Source organism: Heptranchias perlo, chromosome 3 (genome assembly GCF_035084215.1).
Source record: "Heptranchias perlo isolate sHepPer1 chromosome 3, sHepPer1.hap1, whole genome shotgun sequence".
Lineage (NCBI taxonomy): Eukaryota > Metazoa > Chordata > Chondrichthyes > Hexanchiformes > Hexanchidae > Heptranchias > Heptranchias perlo.
Genome location: NC_090327.1, coordinates 72780491 through 72802915, shown reverse-complemented (window position 1 = coordinate 72802915; position 22425 = coordinate 72780491). Strand labels below are relative to the sequence as shown.

At 40.8% G+C, this 22425-nt stretch overlaps 1 protein-coding gene across 4 annotated transcripts in view; it reads left to right on the top strand.

Annotated features, from left to right (window-relative positions):
- Window positions 1-388: 388 nt before the first annotated feature.
- Window positions 389-22425, top strand: part of pde7a (phosphodiesterase 7A) — a 167392-nt gene continuing 145355 nt past the window's right edge. For all 4 annotated transcript variants that reach the window (XM_067975807.1, XM_067975797.1, XM_067975796.1 and 1 more), the window contains exons 1-2: window positions 389-1103; window positions 1246-1406. In XM_067975807.1, coding sequence (XP_067831908.1) covers window positions 1263-1406 — 144 coding nt within the window. In that variant the 5' untranslated portion in view covers window positions 389-1103; window positions 1246-1262. The remainder of the gene's footprint in view (window positions 1104-1245; window positions 1407-22425) is intronic.

Sequence of the window (22425 nt, the reverse complement as noted above, 5' to 3'; positions counted from 1 at the left end):
CTTTTCTATCCATTGAATAATTCACGACGAACAGTGTTATTTTAATGCAATAAGCTGCTACAAATCAATGCAATGGTGTACTCAGAAGAGATGATAACATGAACACATTGTAAGATATGACTCATAAGGAGGTGGTTACCTAAGTTGATGCTCATCAGCCAAAGGGCAAACCCAGATTGAAGGAATACCCCAACTGCATTTTATACGCTGTACGCTTTCTAGTACAGTAGTTCTCTAGTAAAATGAAAAGCCCAGGGCGGTACTCTCGCGTTTATCCAATCGAATTTCACATAACATTTTAAAAACTTAAAATGTGCCAATAAGAAAAGTTGTTGGAAAAACATCCTATCTGTAATTGGTTTGTGTTATTCCTTGCTTCACAACACAAACACAGCCTTTTTGGCAGGTGGTTGGTTTCTGAAAGCAACAAAAAAAATCGTTTAGGCAAAGGAATATTTGTTGAGTACTCTGTGTGCATGTTAAAAGCAGCGATGCGATTATTCCGGTTTTATTGTTCGTTGATGTTTGTTGGTGGGAGCAGTTAAGCGATTTAATTGTAGATGCACACGGGCTTTGCTGCATTGCATTGCATCGCGGCGGTCGGTCGGTCGGTGCTGGGCTCTGCGTTACGGACACAGAAGAAGCTCGAGCCGGAGAGACAAAGTGCCGTTTGCAGCTCGTGCGGTTACCAGGCAGCCCGCAGCTGAGCGCCGGCCCGGAGTAAATAATAAAAAATACCAATAATATTTATCCCAGGCCGGAGATGAAGTGTTTTGAAAGAGGCGGCGAGAAATGAGGAAGCGTTGTTCTAAAGAGAAAAAGAAGAAGAAGGGGGGAGGCCTTCGTGTCTAGGCCGTGCCTGGCTCTGCCGCTGATGGGATTTCTCAGATAGGTTCTGGAAGACCACGAAGGAGGGGGAAAGAGAACAAAAAAAAACCGTCCGGAGGCAGCGCACCGAAGATGGGACTGGGAGGAAGCCGCTGTGCCCGGGTGTCGGTGACTGAGATTGACGAGTGTTTGTGTTCACTCGGAAAACGAGATACCTGAAACCGCAGCAACGTAAAGGCGGCTTGGAAACCGAGCAGAAGCGCTGAGTGCCGCGGGTGTGTGCGGTGTGTCCGGCCGGCCGCCCTCCCCCGGCCCATTTAATTTAATTTAATTTAATTTTTATTTTAATTTTAAATGCCTGACTTTGACCTGTTTGTAGTTTTGCTATCGTTGCTGTTTTCTGCTTTGTTTCTCCAGTGCCCGTTCCCGGTTCAATGGCAGTATGTTACCAGTACCAGTTACCGGTGCTGCCTCTCGACAGGCCGGTACCCAAGCACGTCCTGAGCCGCAGAGGGGCCATCAGCTTCAGCTCCAGTTCGTCCCTTTTCGGTTGCGCCAACCCTAGAGTCCTGTCACAGGTAAGAGGAGGCCGACCTCGGCTTGTGCCCAGCGCCTTTTGCCAGCCGTCTCTAAGTAAAGTTGTTTCACACCATGACTATTGTTCACCTGTTTCTACACGTTCAGCTCCTCGCTCTGTTCATCTTTTCCCTCTAATTTACACCAATTCGCCTCCTGTTGAACTCCTTTTCACCCTTATTTAACTCGTCTTTACTCGTATTATTCTTGTGAAGTCCTCAGTTATGGACGCACATAACTTATATCCACCGATCACTGTTTCATGTACCTGATCAAGTGTTTTCCCTTAGTTAAATTCATATAAAAAAATGACTTCGTTGCTTTTAATGTGTTCAGATCGCCTCCTCCTCCTCCCAGTAATGACTCATGTTTGGGGTATAATTACAGGGCCACTGGCATCCAGGTGTAAGTGCTGATTGTGTGGGGCATCATCATCCAGCCCAATCATCTTCTCGCATGGTTGTGTACATTTCCCTCGACATTAGAGAATAGTTAGTTTGGTAAATGCTTATGCTAGATATAACACTTCCACCACTGCCCTGCTGAGATTGGCTAACTCATTACAGACCAAGGTTTGAATCTGGTACCTTCCTGAAGCATTTTTGATATCACACACCCTGAGCCATTGGCAGAGTCCATAGGCAACTTTTCCCATTGACCATTTCCCCCCCTTTCCCTGAATATGTTGATGCATGCCAAAGAGATTCTTTGTGTGTGAGTCTATACAGGAAATTTGACCATGGAAGATATAATGAAGCTCAATCCTGTTCTCCATATTTTTTCAGTAGGAGTTTTAAAAAAAATTAATTCTCAGGATTTGGGCGATACTGGCAAGACCACCATTTATTGCCCATCCCTAGTCGCCGTTGAGAAGGCGGTTGAGGGCTGCCTTGAACTGCTGCAGTCAGTGTGGTGAAGGTGCTCCCACAATGTTGTTGAGTAGGGAGTTTCAGGACTTGACCCAGCAAGAATGAAGGAACGGGCGATATGTGCAACTTGGATGAGAACCTGGAGGTGATGCACTTGCTGCTCTTCTCCTTCTGGGTGATGGAGGGCGTATGTTTAGGAGGTGCTGTGGAAGAAGCCTTGGCGAGTTGTTACAGTACATCCTGTAGATGGTACTGCAGCCACATGCCGATGGTGGAGGTAGTGGATGTTTAAGCCAGTGGGTGGGGTGCCAATCAAGTGGACTGCTTTGTCCCAGATAGTGTCAATCTTGTGTTGTTGGAGCTGCACCCATCCAGGTAAGTGGAGAATACTCCATCACGCTCCTGACTTGTGCCTTGTAGGTGGTAGAGCGGCTTTGTATTGCTGCAGAATACACAGCCTCTGACCTGCTCTAGTAGCCAAGGCATTTATGTGGCTGGTCCCGTTCAGTTTCTGGTTGATGATGGGGACCTGGTGATGGTAATGTCATGGGGAGGTGGTTATCTCTTGTTCGAGATGGTCATTGCCTGACACTTGTGTGGTGCAAATGTTACTAGTCACTTATCAGTTCAAGCTTGGATGTTGTCCAAGTTTTGCTGCATCCAGGAGTTACTGGGTGGTGATCAGGAACTGGAATCATGTCCAATATTTTTCTCACTCTCTCTACTCCAGGTTCTCATGCTGCTGCTCCAGTTGAGAGTAGCTGACCTCAGTACAAACTGGCAATTTACCACTTGCAGCGTTTTAAGTGCTCTGTGTATTTCGGGTAGAAACAGGTGTTTATTCAGTAGTTCGTACCTCATTAAGGTGCAATTTCCTTGTATATTTAATCATCTCTAACTGGTGTCGGGTTGTAGCTTGCATTGCTCATTGATTGCAATAAAAAATATGTTCAATATGTAAATCGTACCTAATTAAGATCCAATTACTTTGTGTACTTAATCTCCTTGAAATGGTATGGGGTTGCAATAACAACTTGCATTTTTGTAGTATCTTTAATGCAGTAGAACATCCCAAGGTGCTTCACAGGTGCATTATCAAACAAAATTTGACACCAAGCCACATAAGGAGATATTAGGACAGTTGACCGGTCAAAGAGATAGGTTTTAAGGAGCGTCTTAAAAGGAGGAGAGGTTTAGAGCAGGAATTCCAGAGCTTAGGGCCTCGGCAGCTGAAGGCACGGCTGCCAGTGCTGGAGCGATTAAAAATCGGTGATGTGCAACAGGCTAGAAATGGAGGAGCGCAGAGATCTCGGAGGGTTGAGGAGGTTACAGAGATGGGGATGAGCGATAGTGATTTGCTACAGTCTTGTTCAATAATAGCATTACCCTTTTCAACGGTCCAATGCATGTAGCGGGCAAAAGTGGTGGGGGCTATAGTTTCATTTTTGTAGTTTTCTGGCCATTTTCCATGCAGGCATTTCCCAACTACACAGTTCTGATTGGCTCAAAGTAAAACTGCAGCAAATAAACAATGTGATGGTGACATGATGGGAAGTGCACTTGTTTACTTTTTTTTATATTACAGAATATATACCTATTAAAAAGTCTCACCTAGTATACCCTTTTTGTCTCCCTTCCTGTGCCACAATTTTGTCACGCTTGTGTATGTATAATTGCCATTATAATTACCTTTCAGTCCTCCCACGTGACGCTGCAGGTAAGTTTATTTTAAATTTATTTTTTCACTTCTATCTGCCTTCCCTGTAGGAAATTTTTGTTTGCATCCGAGCATTACCAGGTCATTTTGAATTTTAATTTCATTTAAAATTTCCTCACCTTGGTGTTACCTCAAGGCTTCACGCATCTCCCCTTCCCAACTTTTACTTTCCTGGGCCTATGTGTCTTCAGGACCTTGGGACTTAGGGCTCTTAGTCATGCTTCCCTCTTTCCCCCTTGTTGGCCCTCTCCCTCCTTTGGGCTGTCCTGTCCTGGTGCTATTGCCCACTTGGGCCTCTGTTACGTGCCCCCACTTCCTCCCTCACCCCTGTTTGTGATGCTGGCCTGCTGCCCTGTCATGTCCTTTTTTTTTCGTCCCTTCACGCACAACTTACCCTAGTTGAAGGGATGATGTGAGCAATGGAGGTTTTTGAAAGAGGTGGTGTTGGTAGATGGTGGAAGAGCTGGGGGAGGAGCAGAAGGGACAGCAAGAGGAGGGGATGGGGAGGGAGTGGAAGGAATTGGTGGCGAGAGGATGGGCTATGGAAGGGGAGGAAACAGTAGCTCAATGGGCAGAGCACAATACAGGGATGACCAGATCATTGGAAGGGATTGGGGAGGCAATATAAACAAGGGGGTGGTTGAAAGTGAAAAGATTGAGGAGAAATCTTGCTGTAGGATTAAACGTCAGGCAAGGAGGTTGGAGTGCCGCTTCATCGTAACTAAAGCCTTTCATCCCTGGTTTGATCCTAGTAAATCTCTTTTGTACTTTCTCTGTGGCCTTAACATCCTTCCTAAAATCTACCTAATACTGGACATCATATTCTGACTGTAGTCACAACCAATGATCTTTAGCATTGCACCTTTGCTTTTGCACTCTGATCCACATGCTTTTTTTTAATCTGCTTGTCTTCCCGCTTTTAAAGATTTGTGTTTCTGAACCCCTAAGTTCTTTTCTCTCGTCCTTTTTAAAGTTTTACCGATTAGTATATATTTCCTCTTAAATGGATTATATTTGTCTGAAGTGACTTGTCTTTTACAAATCCATTCTGGTTGCCCTTAATTAACTCGTGTCTTGCCAGAAGTATTAATTTTATCCTCGAGAAGCTTAGCTGCTTGATCTGTAGTTACCCAGTTGATCCCTTTCTCCCTTCTTCAAGAGGTGTTATATTGGCTATCCTCTGATACTTTGGCACAATGTCCATGGATGTTTGAAAGATTGTGGCCAGAGCTTCTGCTACTTCCTCAACATTCAGGTGACACCTCTCTGTCTGAACACGGTGATTGCCTTGGCAACGGGCAGTTGCAGGGGCATTCTGTAAACACCATGTATTGTTCTATATGTATAAATGCGTAGGCTTCAAGGAGCTCCTGAACATTTACCTGAGGAAGGAGGAAGTCTCCGAAAGCTTGTGAATTTAAAATAAAATTGCTGGACTATAACTTGGTGTTGTAAAATTGTTTACAATTGTCAACCCCAGTCCATCACCGGCATCTCCACAACATTCTAGGATGCATGCCATTAGGGCTCAGTGCCTTTTCCACTTTGAATTGCACCACCTTTTTCTATATTACTTCCTTAACTATTGTTATCCTATCTAATTGCTGCACCACCTCCTTTTGTAGCTTTTTATTCACACTTGTATGTAAAACTGAATCAAAATATCACCATTCCTTCATTCTCCATGAAAAGATTTTCCTTTTTGTCTCTAATGCATTTTTAAAATTCTTTATTATTTCCCTGTGTTGACTTTCTTGATGCTCTCTCCTGGTCTAACTTTTTTTTCTCTTCTTTATTTGCTATACTGTACTTGATTTTCTATTATATTATTAGTCCTAGTTTTGGCATGTGCCTTTTAAGTCTCATTTTAATTTTTCTACTCATCCAATGAACTTCAGCTTTTGTTGCAGCCCTGTTATCTCTTGTGGGAATATGTCTAGTATGTTTGCTGATTGTCTCCTGTTTCAAAGTTTCCCATTGTTTCTTAACTGTCTTATCTGCCAGTTTTTCTTTCCAATTTATCTGGACTAGTTTCCTTTTTCTCTCAATATTTCCTTTTCTAGTCAAGTGCCTTTATCTTTAACTGTTCCCATTTCTTTTTAGTTTATACATCTAACCAAATTATGTGGTGGTCACTGTTTCATAGATGTTCCTCTACCCTAACGTCACCTATTTGCCTCATTCATTTTTTAGAACAAGACTCAACTGCTTTAGACTAAAAACATACTGATCTAGAAAGCAATTCTGCAATCTATTGTAGAAATCTCTCCCCTTCGCCAGTTATTACTTTTATCCTGGCCTACATTTAAATAATGAAAGTTACCCATTATTATGGCTCTTTTTAAAAAAAAAAGTCATTCTCAGAATATGGCAAGGCCAGCATTTATTCCACATCCCTAGTTGCCCTTGTGAAGGTGGTGGTAAGTCTTTTTGAACCGCTGCAGTCCATGCAGTGAAGCTGCTCCCCCAGTGCTGTGAGGTAGGGAGTTTCAGGATTTTGAGCCAGTGACTATGAAGGTGATATATGCCCAAGTCTGGATGGTATGTGACTTGGAGGGGAACCTGAAGGTGATGGTATTCCCATGCACCTGCTGCCCTTGTTCTAGGTGGTGGAGGTCGCGTGCTTGGGAGGTGCTGTTGAAGAAGCATTGACTATTTGCTGCAGTGCATCCTATAGATTGTACACACTGCAGCCATGGTATGTCTGGTGGAGGGAGTGGATGTTTGAGGTGGCAGATGGGCTGCTGATCAAGCGAACTGCTTAGTCTAGGATGGTGTTGAGCTTCTTGAGTGTTGCAGCTGCACCCATCCAGGCAAGTGGAAAGCATTCCATAATACATAAGTGGAGAGTATTTCTGACCAAATAGATTTAGCTTGTTCACTGTCCCTTGTATCACATGTTCTACTGCTGTAATGGAATCTTTAATACTACCAGTCCGCCCCCTTTTTCCTACTATATGCCTCCTAAATATTTCATAACCAGGAATGTTTAGTTCACAGTCCTGCTCTAGCCTAAGCTACATCTCTGATAAACCTATTATATCATATCCCTGCAGCAATTTGTGACTCTAGCTGACCAATTTTATTTTCAATATACTTGGTGCATTTATGTACATACAATATAAACGTGCCTCTGTTTGTTAGGCAATATTCGTTTTAATCCCTCCTCCTTCTGATCTGTTCTTTTATTACTTTCCTGTGTTTCTCATCTTTCCCACATCCTTTGCCTCTTTTGCATTCTTTGTCTCGTTACACCATGGGAGGGGATAGAGAAAGTATTAGTTTTGGCCTTCCCCCACAGCAATTTTTACGCTCCTAGTAATGACATTGGTCTCAGCCCTGTTGAAGGTGAATCCTTTGCATCCTATGCTAGTTGCAATGTCCCAAGAATCTGAACCTTCCCCTCCTACACTATCTCTCCAGCCATGCATTTGCTTCCCTTATTTTACTATTCTTGTACTGATTACGTTATGGCTCTGGGAGTAATCCTGAGATTACTGCTGATTAGGCCCTGTCTCCTAATTGCTGAAACTTCCTTTGCATCACCCCTGTTCTATTTCTTCCTATGCCATTGGTTTCAAGATGTTACACAAATTCTGGCTGTTCCCCCTCCCTCTCAAATATTTTGCATCCATTCTGTTCTAGCCACTACCTGACGCACGGGAAGCAATACACACCATTTGGGGCTTTCTGTTGTGGCTACAAAATTACCATCCCATGTTACTATTATTGCATTTTACTCCCCTCACCACTCCCCTCACCACCCCCCCCCCCCCACCTCCGACATCCAATTGTTCCACAGTGCTGTGGCATTGCTTGCGGTTGCCCACTTCCAAGTTGTTTTCATTATTATGGGTATTCAATACTGGATACCTGTATCAATTGAACACTTGTGGGGGGAGTCCCTTCACTGCCTCCTATGCTAGCAACTGGTCATCGATTTTTCTTTTCCTAACCAACTTGCTCTGTCAGCATGGTGAACACCTCTTGTAATATGTATTCCAGGAACCTGTCTGCCTCCTGTGATGGAGTATTTCCAACTGCTTCTTCTGCTCAAGCTATGAGCTTGCGTGCTAGCAGTTGGCGACACTTCCAACACATGTGGTCATCCTGGACAGAAGATGTCCAGGACCAACTCTATTGAGCAGGTACCGCACATAACGGGCCTCAGTTGTCCCCCATATTGCAGTGCAGTACACTACACTAAACTGTTTTCTCTCTGGAGTTTAATAAAAACAAACACAGAAACTTATTTTTAGTACCTTTTTAAAGGCTGAACTCCCGCTGAGGCTAAATTTCACAGTTTACTGGGCCGTCACGGGTGTTTTTGTGATTGGAAGGCTGTTTCCAGTGGGGTTCCGCAGGGCTCAGTACCAGGTCCATTGCTTTTTGTAGTATATATATCAATGATTTAGACTTAAGTGTAGGGGGCATGATTAAGAAAGTGTGTTAACCAGGGTTCAGGGTAAGCACATTCCTTATAAAGTGAAGGGCAAGGCTGGTAGAAGTAGGGAACCTTGGATGACTCGGGAGATTGAGGCCCCAGTCAAAAAGAAGAAGGAGGCATATGACATGCATAGGCAGCTGGGATCAAGTGGATCCCTTGAAGAGTATAGAGATTGCTGGAGTAGAGTTAAGAGAGAAATCAGGAGGGCAAAAAGGGGACATGAGATTGCTTTGGCAGATAAGGCAAAGGAGAATCCAAAGAGCTTTTACAAATACATAAAGGGCAAAAGAGTAACTAGGGAGAGAGTAGGGCCTCTTAAGGATCAACAAGGTCATCTATGTGTGGAACCACAAGAGATGGGTGAGATCCTAAATGAATATTTCACATCGGTATTTACGGTTGAGAAAGGCATGGATGTTAGGGAACTTGGGGAAATAAATAGTGATGTCTTGAGGAGTGTACATATTACAGAGAGGGAGGTGCTGGAAGTCTTAACGCGCTCCAAGGTAGATAAATCTCCGGGACCTGATGAAATGTATCCCAGGACGTTATGGGAGGTTAGGGAGGAAATTGCGGGTCCCCTAGCAGAGATATTTGAATCATCGACAGCTACAGGTGAGGTGCCTGAAGATTGGAGGGTAGCAAATGTTGTGCCTTTGTTTAAGAAGGGCGGCAGGGAAAAGCCTGGGAACTACAGACCAGTGAGCCTGACATCTGTAGTGGGTAAGTTGATGGAGGGTATTCTGAGAGACAGGATCTACAGGCATTTGGAGAGGCAGGGACTGATTAGGAACAGTCAGCATGGCTTTGTGAGAGGAAAATCATATCTCACGAATTTGATTGAGTTTTTTGAAGGGGTAACCAAGAAGATAGATGAGGGCTGTGCAGTAGACGTGGTCGACATGGACTTTAGCAAAGCCTTTGACAAGGTACCGCATGGTAGGTTGTTACATAAGGTTAAATCTCACGGGATCCAAGGTGAGGTAGCCAATTGGATACAAAATTGGATTGACGACAGAAGACACAGGGTGGTTGTAGAGGGTTGTTTTTCAAACTGGATGCCTGTGACCAGCGTTGTGCCTCAGGGATCGGTGCTGGGTCCGCTGTTATTTGTTATTTATATTAATGATTTGGATGAGAATTTAGGAGGCATGGTTAGTAAGTTTGGAGATGACGCCAAGATTGGTGGCATTGTGGACAGTGAAGAAGGTTATCTAGGATTGCAACGGGATCTTGATAAATTGGGCCAGTGGGCCGATGAATGGCAGATGGAGTTTAATTTAGATAAATGTGAGGTGATGCATTTTGGTAGATCGAATCGGGCCAGGACCTACTCCGTTAATGGTAGGGCGTTGGGGAGAGTTATAGAACAAAGAGATCTAGGAGTACAGGTTCATAGCTCCTTGAAAGTGGAGTCACAGGTGGATAGGGTGGTGAAGAAGGCATTCGGTATGCTTGGTTTCATTGGTCAGAACATTGAATACAGGAGTTGGGATGTCTTATTGAAGTTGTACAAGACATTAGTAAGGCCGCACTTGGAATACTGTGTACAGTTCTGGTCACCCTATTATAGAAAGGATATTATTAAACTAGAAAGAGTGCAGAAAAGATTTACTAGGATGCTACCGGGACTTGATGGTTTGACTTATAGGGAGAGGTTAGATAGACTGGGACTTTTTTCCCTGGAGAGTAGGAGGTTAAGGGGTGATCTTATAGAAGTCTATAAAATAATGAGGGGCATAGATAAGGTAGATAGTCAAAATCTTTTCCCAAAGGTAGGGGAGTTTATAACGAGGGGGCATAGATTTAAGGTGAGAGGGGAGAGATACAAAAGGGTCCAGAGGGGCAATTTTTTCACTCAAAGGGTGGTGAGTGTCTGGAACGAGCTGCCAGAGGCAGTAGTAGAGGCGGGTACAATTTTGTCTTTTAAAAAGCATTTGGACAGTTCCATGGGTAAGATGGGTATAGAGGGATATGGGCCAAGTGCAGGCAATTGGGATTAGCTTAGTGGTATAAACTGGGCGACATGGACATGTTGGGCCGAAGGGCCTGTTTCCATGTTGTAAACTTCTATGATTCTATAAGAAGTTTGCAGATGATACAAAAGTTGGCTGTGTGGTTGATATTGAGGAAAAAACTGTAGACTGCAGGAAGATATCAATGGAATAGTCAGGTGGGCGGAAGAGTGGCAAATGGAATTCAATCTGGAGAAGTGTGAAGTAATACATTTGGGGAGGGCAAACAAGGCAAGGGAATACACAATAAATGGTAGGATACTGTGAAGTGTAGAGGAACAGAGGGACCTTGGAGTGCATGTCCACAGATCCCTGAAGGTAGCAGGACAGGTCGATAAGGTGGTTAAGAAGGCATACTGTCCTTTATTAGCTGAGGCATAGAATATAAGAGCAGGGAGGCTATGCTAGAACTGTATCAAACACTAGTTAGGCCACAGCTTGAGTACTGCGTACAGTTCTGGTCACCACATTACAGGAAAGATGTGATTGCACCAGAGAGGGTACAGAGGAGATTGATGAGGATGTTGCCAGGACTGGAAAATTTTAGCTATGAGGAAAGATTGGATAGGCTGGGGTTGTTTTCTTTGAAACAGAGGAGGCTGAGGGGAGATTTAATTGAGGTGTATAAAATTATGAGGGGCCTAGATAGAGTGGATAGGAAGGACTTATTTCCCTTAGCAGAGGTGTCAAAAAACAGGGGGCATAGATTTAAAGTAATTGGTACAAGGATTAGAGGGGAGTTGAGGAGAAATGTTTTCACCCAGAGGGTGGTGGAGGTCTGGAACTCACTGCCTGAATGGGTGGTAAAGGCAGAAACCCTCATCACATTTAAAAAGTACTTGGATGTGCACGTGAAGTGCCGTAACCTACAAGGCTACGGACTGAGAGCTGGAAAGTGGGATTAGGCTGGATGGTTCTTTTTCAGCCAGCACAGACATGATGGGCCAAATGGCTGCCTCCTGTGCCATAAGTTTCTATGATTTGCACTCTACTTACTAGCTACAGAATGCATTAGTCTAGTATTGTCTCAAACCAGTCCACAGATAAGGCTCCAAATAAACAAATTAAACAGTTCTCGTTTGCTTTAAGTAATTGAGGTTGGTGTACTGTCCCATTTTCGTGGTCATTCAGGGACAACATTTATTTATTTTCCTCCCCATTAAAGATTCTATGGCAAATTTTAATCTTTCTGTTCTTTGGGGATGCATTTAATTCCACTAGAGTCTGAATAAAACCTAATGATGGATGTGTCAAATTTTCATGCTATATATCCTCTTTAATTATTGAATAGTCAGCAGTACAGATATAGATTTTTGCCCTACCCAACTTGGGTTGTACCTACAGATAGCATTTTGGGCTGCATAATGCTAGAGGCAATATATTGATGGTGATGAGCATTTTGAAGTGACAAAGTGTACTGTGTGGCATTGCTGGCTGGTGGTCTGGAGCATGGTAACAATGTTCAACTGCTAACCTGGCATGTCCCTTTTAAAGCGACTGGTCAAGTAGTCATTTGAGAAGGTGGCCTGAGTTGGCTAATCCAGGTAGCAGTGTAAATTTCTGAGGTCAATCAGAGGGCAATTGTAACTACTTATAAATTTTGGGCTCCAGGTGCATGACTCTGTTTTTGTTTAAAGATTGTTTTGCATTTGTGACAAAGTGTGATGCTTTGGAGTGTGGCAGGTGGAATATTCTTGTGTTACAACCAATGTAGGAAATATATTGGAATTTATTTATCTTGCATGTCAAGGGTTTAATGTATAATGTTGAATTTGGCTTGTTGGGCTGTCCTACATTTGCCAAACTGAATAACAATAATAAGGAAAGATTGTCAATCGCCTGAATACGATGCAGCATTGGTTAAAAACTATTCAACTCTCTACTTACCAGAAATCAAGAAATGCCTGGTGACACTATATTATACCTTTTAACATTACTTTGTTTCCCAACTCTACTCAAAATTGAATTAAGAGTAGACTCTTCTAATTGTATAGCTGGAGACCTTTAACATTTTTTACTGCTTTTTTTTTTTCCCCCCATCGATTTTAAATTCCCAGATTTTTCCAGGTTGGTAAATCGGTTAAAAATTGATTTCTACCTAATTCTGTCCTGTAAAAAGACACATTCTCCTTGGTCTTAGTGGATCCTGAAAGGCGCACACATTGTGTGATGTCTGTAATGTGATATGTGTGCATACCAGGACCTGACTTTCAGTGCGAAATTTTGGAAGGGCATTTGCGGTAACTTATTTAAGAGCTTAGAGTTTGATTGAAAGTTTGTGCTTTCTCATGCCTGCCACACCTGGTGGTGCCAAAAGCTGTCAGAGGCATTATGACAAAATATAATATGCTAGCACGATAAATAGGTAACACTCTGATTACTGCCCACCCAAGCATCAACCTGAAATACACCACAGACCAACTTGCAAGAAACTCAGTTAAGTAAAGTAAGAATAATCATAGTTTATAATGGAGATGGAGCAATAAATATATATCAAAATGTATGTCCAGTAAAAGTTTTTGTACTGTGGAACAATGATAGGCTCTGAAGCAAAACGTACAAAATGAGGTATATCTGATGAGCCTTGACCATGACTATAGCTGTATCATTAACACAATTGATATACTGCATACATGATACGTTCATAGCACATACGGTAAAATAAGATTTTAGCATCAACTATTTCATATTTCAGTCAGACTTTAAAACATTTGTGCTTCACGATATTATGGTGGTTATGTTACTTTAAACATTTTAGTAGTCAGCATTTTGCAGCGCACAATCCAACACATGATATAAATATATTTTACTGCTAAAACAGCTTATTCATCATGGAAACTGATATTACATTGAAGTATACCTTTTTTAATGCATTTTAGTGATGTTCAAAATAGAAAACTGATTTTTACTGACTGTTCAAATTTACCCTGATTTTTCACACAGTTTTGATCCTAAAAATAAAATCTGAAACGCACCCAGAAAAGCCCGGGTTTTTAAATCAGCAATAAAAACTGACTTTCAAGGTGCTTACGCATGACCAATCAACTGATGACAATTATGTGCCCTCCATTTAAGTCTATGGTATCAATAAAAAGGCATATAGTTTCCTTGTTTAAGAAATTGTTATACCATTGTATCAAAATTGATGATCTTCTACGTCAATTCGGCTTTGTTTCTCCTTGCATTCTTTTCTGCTTCCTGCATGATTGCATTCATGGGATAAACTAGAAGACCAGGCACAACTGACAATCATACATTTGCTCTATATTTCTTGTACCTCGAGGATCTATATTACGGAATTGACTATACACTGCCAGATCTCGTCCTCTCACCATTTCCCTAAGCTCCTTTTCAACCTTAGCCTCTGAGTGTTCCCTTTGTTTGAGTTTGTCCTTATTCTGAAGTGTCTTTTTCTAACTAAGCTTTACTCTAACTCTAAACTAACAAAATGGGTAAAATCAAATGTTTGTTTTTGTAATCTGACATCAACAGCTATCTGAGGGGATGTTGTTTACTTCAAATCCCTGTTTCAGGAATTTGACTTTGCTTTTTTTTTGGGTGGGGAAGAACACTTTTAAGCTCTTTGATATGTTTATTGATGTGGTGCCAGTACATCTAGGTACCCAACCATGTTCAAGTGACTACATATTGCTAAATTTGTCGGCTGAAGGGGTTTTGACAGGAAATGCTTCGTTTTAAGGGACGACTGGTCACTGACCTAGTAGAAAGGTTGCCATTTGTTCTCATGGGGTCTGGAAGGTCTTTTTTAAAGTCATAAACACAGGAAAAGCACAGTACTCTGACTTTTCACATTGTCCTGGCTTACAGTTTTCAAATCACAGAAACCCTGACTTTAAGAATTGCTTTGTATCAATACAAAATAAAGTTTTAACCCTATCCATTCTTGTTTCCTTCACTCCTATTTGTCCCACAGTGCATCACTCCTCAGGGTGTCTGTGGCATCATGAATCATCTGTCACATTTTAATGAGTAAGTTAAATAACCACTTTTTTCAGTTGGAAAAACTACCACTACTGATCAGCAACCTGCAATCTATTTGTTTTTTTTTAGTTACTAATCTGGAACAAGCAACCACCACAAAACTTACCAGTCAACACGCTCAAAACAGTTTTCTCCAAATGATTCTTTTTTCCATGCGGCTATATTTTTTTTACTCAACCAATTATGTATATCTAACAAAAAAACGTTTGTAATATGCATAAAAACTTGATTCACACAAAAAATTAACTTCCCCGTAAAATTATCTATGTTCTATTGGAAAGACATCCAAAAAGTTATTTTTTCCTCAGTCTATTCTTTCTTAGCAGTCTGGGGTTTCAGATTTCCCCTCCTCTTCACTTGCTTTCTTCGCTCCTAATATTTTTCAGGCTTTGTACATGTGTTATTCTTAAGGCTTCTGTGCCCATTGTCATAAGTTGTCTGGCTTGTAGTAAACATGCACGCAAATTATATCACCCATGAAACTTTTAAGTGTGCACTTTGTTCCCGTAGGTGGGAGAGTGCCTTTTGTGCTTGAAACTTGTGGAACAAAAAAATTATTTTGTTTTGTATGAAGTAGGTGAGTGTAATAATTGCAGTAGCAGCAACATACGTACAATTGGAGCTCCAACATTGGGTTCCTCCAGTTGTCTAACACCATGGATTAATTTGACAGCCTGTGTGAAAACTACAAAAATGAGTGTTGGGGCCTAGGCAAGTAGTCAATGATTGCCATGTAAGAGGGGGGAGGGAGGGTTGTGCTTCAACATAGAAATTAAAATAATCTGCTAAGAAAGGATAGATTCTCAGGGGAAAAAAAACTTATTGGATATCTTTCCAATAGAACATAGATAATTTTACAGGGAAGTTAATTTCTTTTGTGTGAATCAAGTTTTTATGCATTTGTTACAAACTGTATTTTGTTAGATATACATAATTGGCCGAGTAAAAAAAAATAGCCGAATATAATATAAAATACACCTGGTATTGCTAATTATGTTTAGCTTGTTAGCTTTGGTTCGGTTAGATGTGGAGTAAAACACAACTCGTAAACTGCTCCTGTGACAGGCTTGAAATGGCACATTGTAGTATGTGCAACACCTCCATTTCCCATACTGCCACTGACAAAGATTGCCTAATTACTGCAGGAGTTTTCTCTATCCATTTCAAAATGGGTGTGCAGTCTAGTTTCACTGAATAGAGTCTAAAGGTGTATTCATACTACAAGTTTAGCAACGATGCAAAGTGCTTCCAACTTCTGCCTGAATTTAAACTTGTGGAATGTGAATTGGGTGTGAAGCGTTGAACTGACTTTGAAGAGTAGAATGAGAGTCCCTCCGCCAGTGACTGTTCAAGCTCTGACACTAAATTCAGGCTGCATTTACACTATAATGGCAGTGTCTATACAAAGCAAAAGCACTTATCGATGCTGTAGTGTAATGTTAATGCACCCTTATTCCACCAGGTTGTGCTTGAGTCCAGGTTTCAGAGATGAAAACATGACTAGTCCACAATATTGTTTAGACTTCTGTTTTCCGTTCCCTTCTATCTAATTTGACACATTAATTGTACACCAGAGCTCATTTAAAGCTACATAAAGCTCCTATCTACCTACATTTAGTAGGCATATACACCTAAATACTTTCACACATGACCTATCTATGAATTAATTTATGGTTAATCCTATGATCTGGTGGCACCTACTTAATTTTCACCATTAATCTGTTAATCTCTCATACTTGTTAGAAGAATTTCTACATTCTTAAACTAATTGGAATCTATTTGTGCTCTTTTTGAAAAAACATACTTGTTTGCATAAATCACAAAGCCTGCTTATTGGTAGATCTGTGACATCAAATCTTTAACTAGGTGAGAAAGCTGCTGCTCTAACATTACTTCAAATCGATATACATGGTCTAGCATACATAAATATAATCAGATGTGTTTTATAAATTAGTGTTTGAAACTTGATAGCATAAGTTAGCTGTATGAAATGCAATTTTAAAAATTATGTCAGAGGGAATTGGAACTTCAAAATTTGTATTTTCGATGCTCAAAAACAAAAATTTAGTCTGTACAACAATACTGTTTATATAAAAATGAATATTTTATTTTATGCCCTACATGTGACCGTGGGATTGTGGTGAACAATTTGATTTCTTTAGAATTGTGATGTCATAAAAACATACAGTATAAATCAAACATTCTGGCTAGAAGTGAGTTACCCAGAGAGCCTGACTTGTAGAGAGATCTGTCATGCATGACCTTGCCTCCGTTAATTTATGTGACTTTGAGTTGTTCCACTCATGCAAAAAGCTATCAGAATTTGGTCATTCTTGTAGCCTTTGTGAACAAATACTCAAGGTTAAGGCAATTGTAAAGAAAAAACTTGTATTTATGTAGAGCCTTATTATGTCCTTTTCACATCTCAAAGCACTTCACAACCAATGAATTGTAGACCTTATCCTAGAATTTTCTTTCAATGCCTCCACATCCAAATAATAGGATTGCCATAATCCAATAATCTATCTGCTAAAGATTTTACAGTATTACATAAACAGGCAAAATGCTAGTCACAGTATTTGTTGAGCAGGCTGGTGTTTGATTTCACTGTAAAAGTCCATTGCTTCTGTGAGTTTAATCAATATGTTGTTCACTTTCACAATAGCTTTTACAACTCTTTTGAAAAGGCCTGTGGAGCTGATAGAACTTCAATGGTCCAATATTCTTTCACTTGTAGGAGACAGTGCGCGATTTAACGGTACCACAGATTTTTAAACCCTTAAACCAAATAATGCCGTGGGATTTAGACTTTATTTAAAATCAACTATAGATTGTTACACAATTAAATCTTCAGCACTTGGCTCTCAATTATCTTTTTCAGTGTGGATGTTATTATGCATTCAGTGCATGACCAGCTGGACCATATTATCTGACTTGGTACTTGTTGCTAACAAAAAAAAGTCAAACTAAAAATGGATTTTAAAAAGGTGCCCCTCCCCCACTTAATACACAGAAATATTGTAAAATACAAATTATGTAGGAATGACTGCAAATCTTATCTACAAGTTCAGTTCATTATTACAAACCACGATTACAGTTTGTCTTTGAGAATTGTCTGCCTTTTTTTCTACCTTTTTTCCCTCTAACCTTTTCTCCGTGCAGCACCTTTTATGTATCACTGATAATTTCTAAAAGCAAATTTGAAGTTGGCTTTTATTCCAAAGAAAAGAGCAATGAATCCAATGTGGATGTTTTTAAACTCCTTGGCCAGACATTTTAACCTGTTTCATATGCTAGATTGGCTTTGATGTACAGCATCACCTAGGGTTATAGTCAAATTTTGGTAAGGAATTAGTTGATAAACGTTAGGTCAAATTGTGTATAATTTCACTTGAAGTTCGATCAGTGAGTTCATCCAATGTATAGCTGAGCCATACAGCAAAGTCCCATTCCAGGTCTTTGTGTCAGTTAATTTCAGCTGGGTGGCAGTAGAGGTGTTTCAATTAGCCCTGCTACTGCTTTAGGGAGGGGGAGAAGAGGCCAGGGCTCCTGCTGCTGATCACCATCTAGTGCTTCCTGCTGGAAGTGTGGGCGTATGGATTTCAGGTGAGGATAGGACTGAGCTTGGCTGTGAATCCCCCTCTTTCCTCCTCCCCTTTCCATTGCTGTCAAGTCTTGCACATGAGGAATAGCCACTTGGGCGAGGTGTTGGAGACCTTGGCACTGACCCCTACAAAGAATAAATGCACTCAAGGGAGAAATGCAAATTGGATTATTTTGTTATATCCAAGTTGAGTTGAAGATAGAATCTTCAGGAATTTCTTCTTGTGTTTTTGATTTTTAACTTCTCTGTGCTGTTGGTCCTCCTCTAACCCTGAGGAGGAAGCATAACAGTAAAACTACAGAACATATAATAATGCAATTGTATAACTTGATTAGTTTGCATGGACAAATTAACTGCTTATTTGCTTGAATTGTTTGGGCTGGATGGCAGTAATGATAATGCTGGCATCACCCAGAAGTGTTGGAGAAACGGAGACTTCTATTTGCTTTTCTCTGGATCAAATTTGACACTAACCAGTTTACAGTACCTTTTTGACTTCCTGTATAAGCTTTTCAATTATATTTGAATTTAGTTTTTTTGCTGTTAGTAGCCAACTTTGGTTTAAGGTGGAAAGAGCCTAACTTTTGCGCTCTTTTAATTTTGTTTTAATGCTAGGATAATCTTCATTTGAGGGACCATGCAACTCTTTGAAAGTAGAATAGATGCTAAGCATTTTAAATATTTCCATTAGTATTTAATAATGCTTCCAAGTTGCCTTGTGATGCATTTTATTTTTTTTTCTGTTTGTGAAGATTGGTCTGCACCTCACTTGAACTTGCAGGTCTCCTGAGATATCGGGGGTGATTTTAAACGCCAAGAACGGGTGGGAGTTGAAAATAGTTGTTGTTGGGTCGCAACTGCAAAATTTTTGGACTTTGCGTTCCCAGTGGGAAGCCTGTACTTTTACACGCCGACAATAAAGCCGGGTTGCCATCGTGATCCAAGAAACGACGATTTTCAACTCCCACCAGCCCCCAAGTTCTTGGGGTTTAAAATCACCCCCATTATGTCCAAAATCATTTTTTCCATTACTATCAAGTATGGATAATCTAAATACTGAAACTAGGGGCTAATGTCTCTGCTGGGTTTTTAACATATCCCCCACTACTAATAAGTTCTAAACCCATTGAAAATGTCAAAAATTGGCAGAAACTACTGCTGCAGGCTGAAATTTATTGGCTCCAAACTGGAGCTAAAACTTTATTGGGATTTTATGGGTATGTTTAAGAACGTGAAAAGGCAATCAGCACTTTGACCCCATGTTGTCAAAAGACTGACTTCGTTGCAGACTTTACCTAACTTCTTCAATCTCCTGAGGGAAGTAATCAGTCACAGGTTAACCTCCAGAAAGAGGAGTGTGAACTGTGAATATTTTCTTCTACACCCTGAGGGTAATCGTGCAAAACTACAGACTATTATTCCAATTTTACAACCCACACTTAGAGCTCTGATCAGTTGAATTTTACAAGTAAGTCATCCATGGTTCAACGGCCATGCACTATTGTGTTTCATAGAGGTTAGCTATGTCATTGCCAAAGTGATATCAATCCAGTTCTTTCAAAGGAGTTAATAAACATAGCCTTAACTGTTTTTTGAGAAAAAGCCTGAACCACATATCTGGTACCTTGGTGGGGAGGGAGGGTGGGGGAAATTTAAATGTCTACTCTTGCTGGAAGCTTGATAATTTTGTACTGGTGTCCTCTAGTTCTGTGGTCACAGTACAAGTTAAATAACCTGCTTATGTACGCATAATCCATGACCATCATTTTGAAAAGGGTTCCATGCTCCCTCTCAATCGTCTTTTCACCGAAGAAAACCAGTTCAGTTCAAGCTGCAAGTCCTGGAATTATTCCAGTAGCTTTTCTTTGCGCTCTCAGCAGTGCATCAATGGGCTTTTGTAACTAAGGTGTCCTAAGCTGCATAAATATTCTAAATGTGGTTTTACAAGCGAGTTATTCAGTAGGGATAATAAAAACCAGAAAATATAGGAAATGCATTGCAGGGTGACTCCCAAACTGAGTGAATATGTAGGAACAGGAGTGGGCCATTTGGTTCATTGAGTATTGTTCTGTTTCTGGGTTTTATGCTAGATATTCTACTTAGGTTTGGTGTCACTGACGACTGACTACAAGTGAACTTTACGTCCTCTACGAACCAAAGTATGCCTGTTCCTGTCCGATAATTTGGTAATTGATTAGGAGACCCAGGAACTAAATGGAGAATCCTTGCCACTGTATGTTGGATAACTGAAATGTATTGCATGCTGTTCCATGATTCTCCTTAGTGTTAGATAAATTTAATATATGACTGAGCCTCAGGCTGTTAAACTAAAGAGAACTAATTTAACATAGAACAGGTAAATTAAATTACTTTTGCTATACTTCATGATATATATCCAAAAAAATAAAAGCCTTTCCCTGAGCTATATCTCAATATACAACGAACCCTGAAAATGGATATTCGTTTAATGTGATGAAATGCACCCATGGAGTCAAACTAGCCCAGATCCTGTGGATTGACTGACTAAGTGCAAATAATCCAATTATAAACCACTGGCCACAGTTGTCTGTGAAAGGGACTACAAAGAATCCGTGGTCCTGCACCTACCTGCAGCTCTGACCCATGTCTTCACCCCCCCACACAAAGCTGTTAATCACTGCTCCGATGTCCTAACTCTTTGATTTGTGCCAGGTGACTTAACTACTGGTTCAAGAACCTGTGGAAACATGTCAGAAAAAATATATTAACAGACCTATCCTGAAGTATTCCTCCCTCCACCCCCACCCCCCCCCCCCCCCCAACACCTCCACCACCATTGCAGCATCCAAGTATTTCTTCAATGATTCCAAGGCTTTTGCCTCCACTATATCTGGAAATTCATACCATGTATAAATCACTTGTGTGAGGCAGAACTTCCTGACATCGTTCTACATTTGCCTTTTATTAGTTTGAACTTGTGTCCCCTTGCCCGACTTGTGCAATTTACTTCAAAGTAATTTTCTGGATTTACTTTTTCCATATTGTTAACTATTTTATATACTTCCATAAGATCACGTTTTCAAGGCTGAAAAGCCAAGGTTCTTCCAATATCTCCCTATAACATAGACTCCTGACACTGGGGATCAACTCCTGGCTTTTCTGCATTCCCTTCAAAGCTTGAATGTCTCCCATGTGTTTTGGTGACCAGAACTGGACACAGTGCTGAAGATGTGATCTGACCAGAGCAATATACAGTATGATCATGCATTCCTTTGACTTGTATTCTACTGTTTTTGCAATATAGTTTATCATTCTATTGGTTTTGTAGATTACTGCACTGCATTGTTTGAACATATTTGGTGTCAAGTCTAGGGGGGCCTAGAGGTCGGATGCCTGTTTAAAATGAGGAGGAGAGGGAAGAAGTCAGCCAGTATGATGTATGAGGGAGTTTTCCAGGTTGGCATATATGCGGCACTAACAGGAGCAATCTGTTTCAGTAAGCAGCGGGACTGTATATAGGAAAATGTGTATGCATCTGCTACCTGAGGTTAATCCTAATTTATAATTTTTTACTGGGGCTCTGGTGGGGAGATTCTTTCCTCAACCAACTGCCTTTAGGTCTAATTTGAATGATGTAACACATCCAGCTGCTCTTCCTTTATCTCGGCTCAAAATATTGCTGACAGTTCAATTTGGTTCTAATTTCAGATCACCTTAACTTTCCCAGTGTGATATTTTACATTTCCCACAGATCTTATCCTTACAGCTTTATCTGAGTTTGTGACTTATTACTAATAGATCTGATTTTGAGACCAGTTCAAAGCTACTAACTTGTACATCCTAGAAAGTTTGTTTTGAGTCCACAGCACATTCTTTGCTATTTTGTTTGACACCCTTCACTTTTTAGTAGTAGTTTAAATATATTTTGCTTTCTAACTTTGTAGATACTCTGGAGTCTGATGAAGGTGGTAGACTCCAAAGCTGAACAGGATAAGCTACATGAGGATTTGAGTATACTTGGGAATTGGGCAGACAGGTGGTGGATGAAATTCAATGTGGAAAAATGTGAAGTGCTTCATATGGGGACAAAAATTCCAGGAAGGGACTATTACTTACATAGGAACAGGAGTAGGCCATTCAGCCCCTCGAGCCTGATCCGCCATTGTTAGATCTGTATCTTAACTCTATCTACCTGCCTTAGATCGGTAACCCGTAATACCCTTGCCTAACAAAATCTGTCAATCTCAGTTTTGAAATTTTCAATTGATCTAGCCTCAACAGCTTTTTGGGGGAAGAGTGTTCCAGATTTCGACTCCCCTTTGTGTGAAGAAGTGCTTTCTGATGTCACCCCTGAACGGAAATGGAAATTAAATAATGTGCATAGAAAA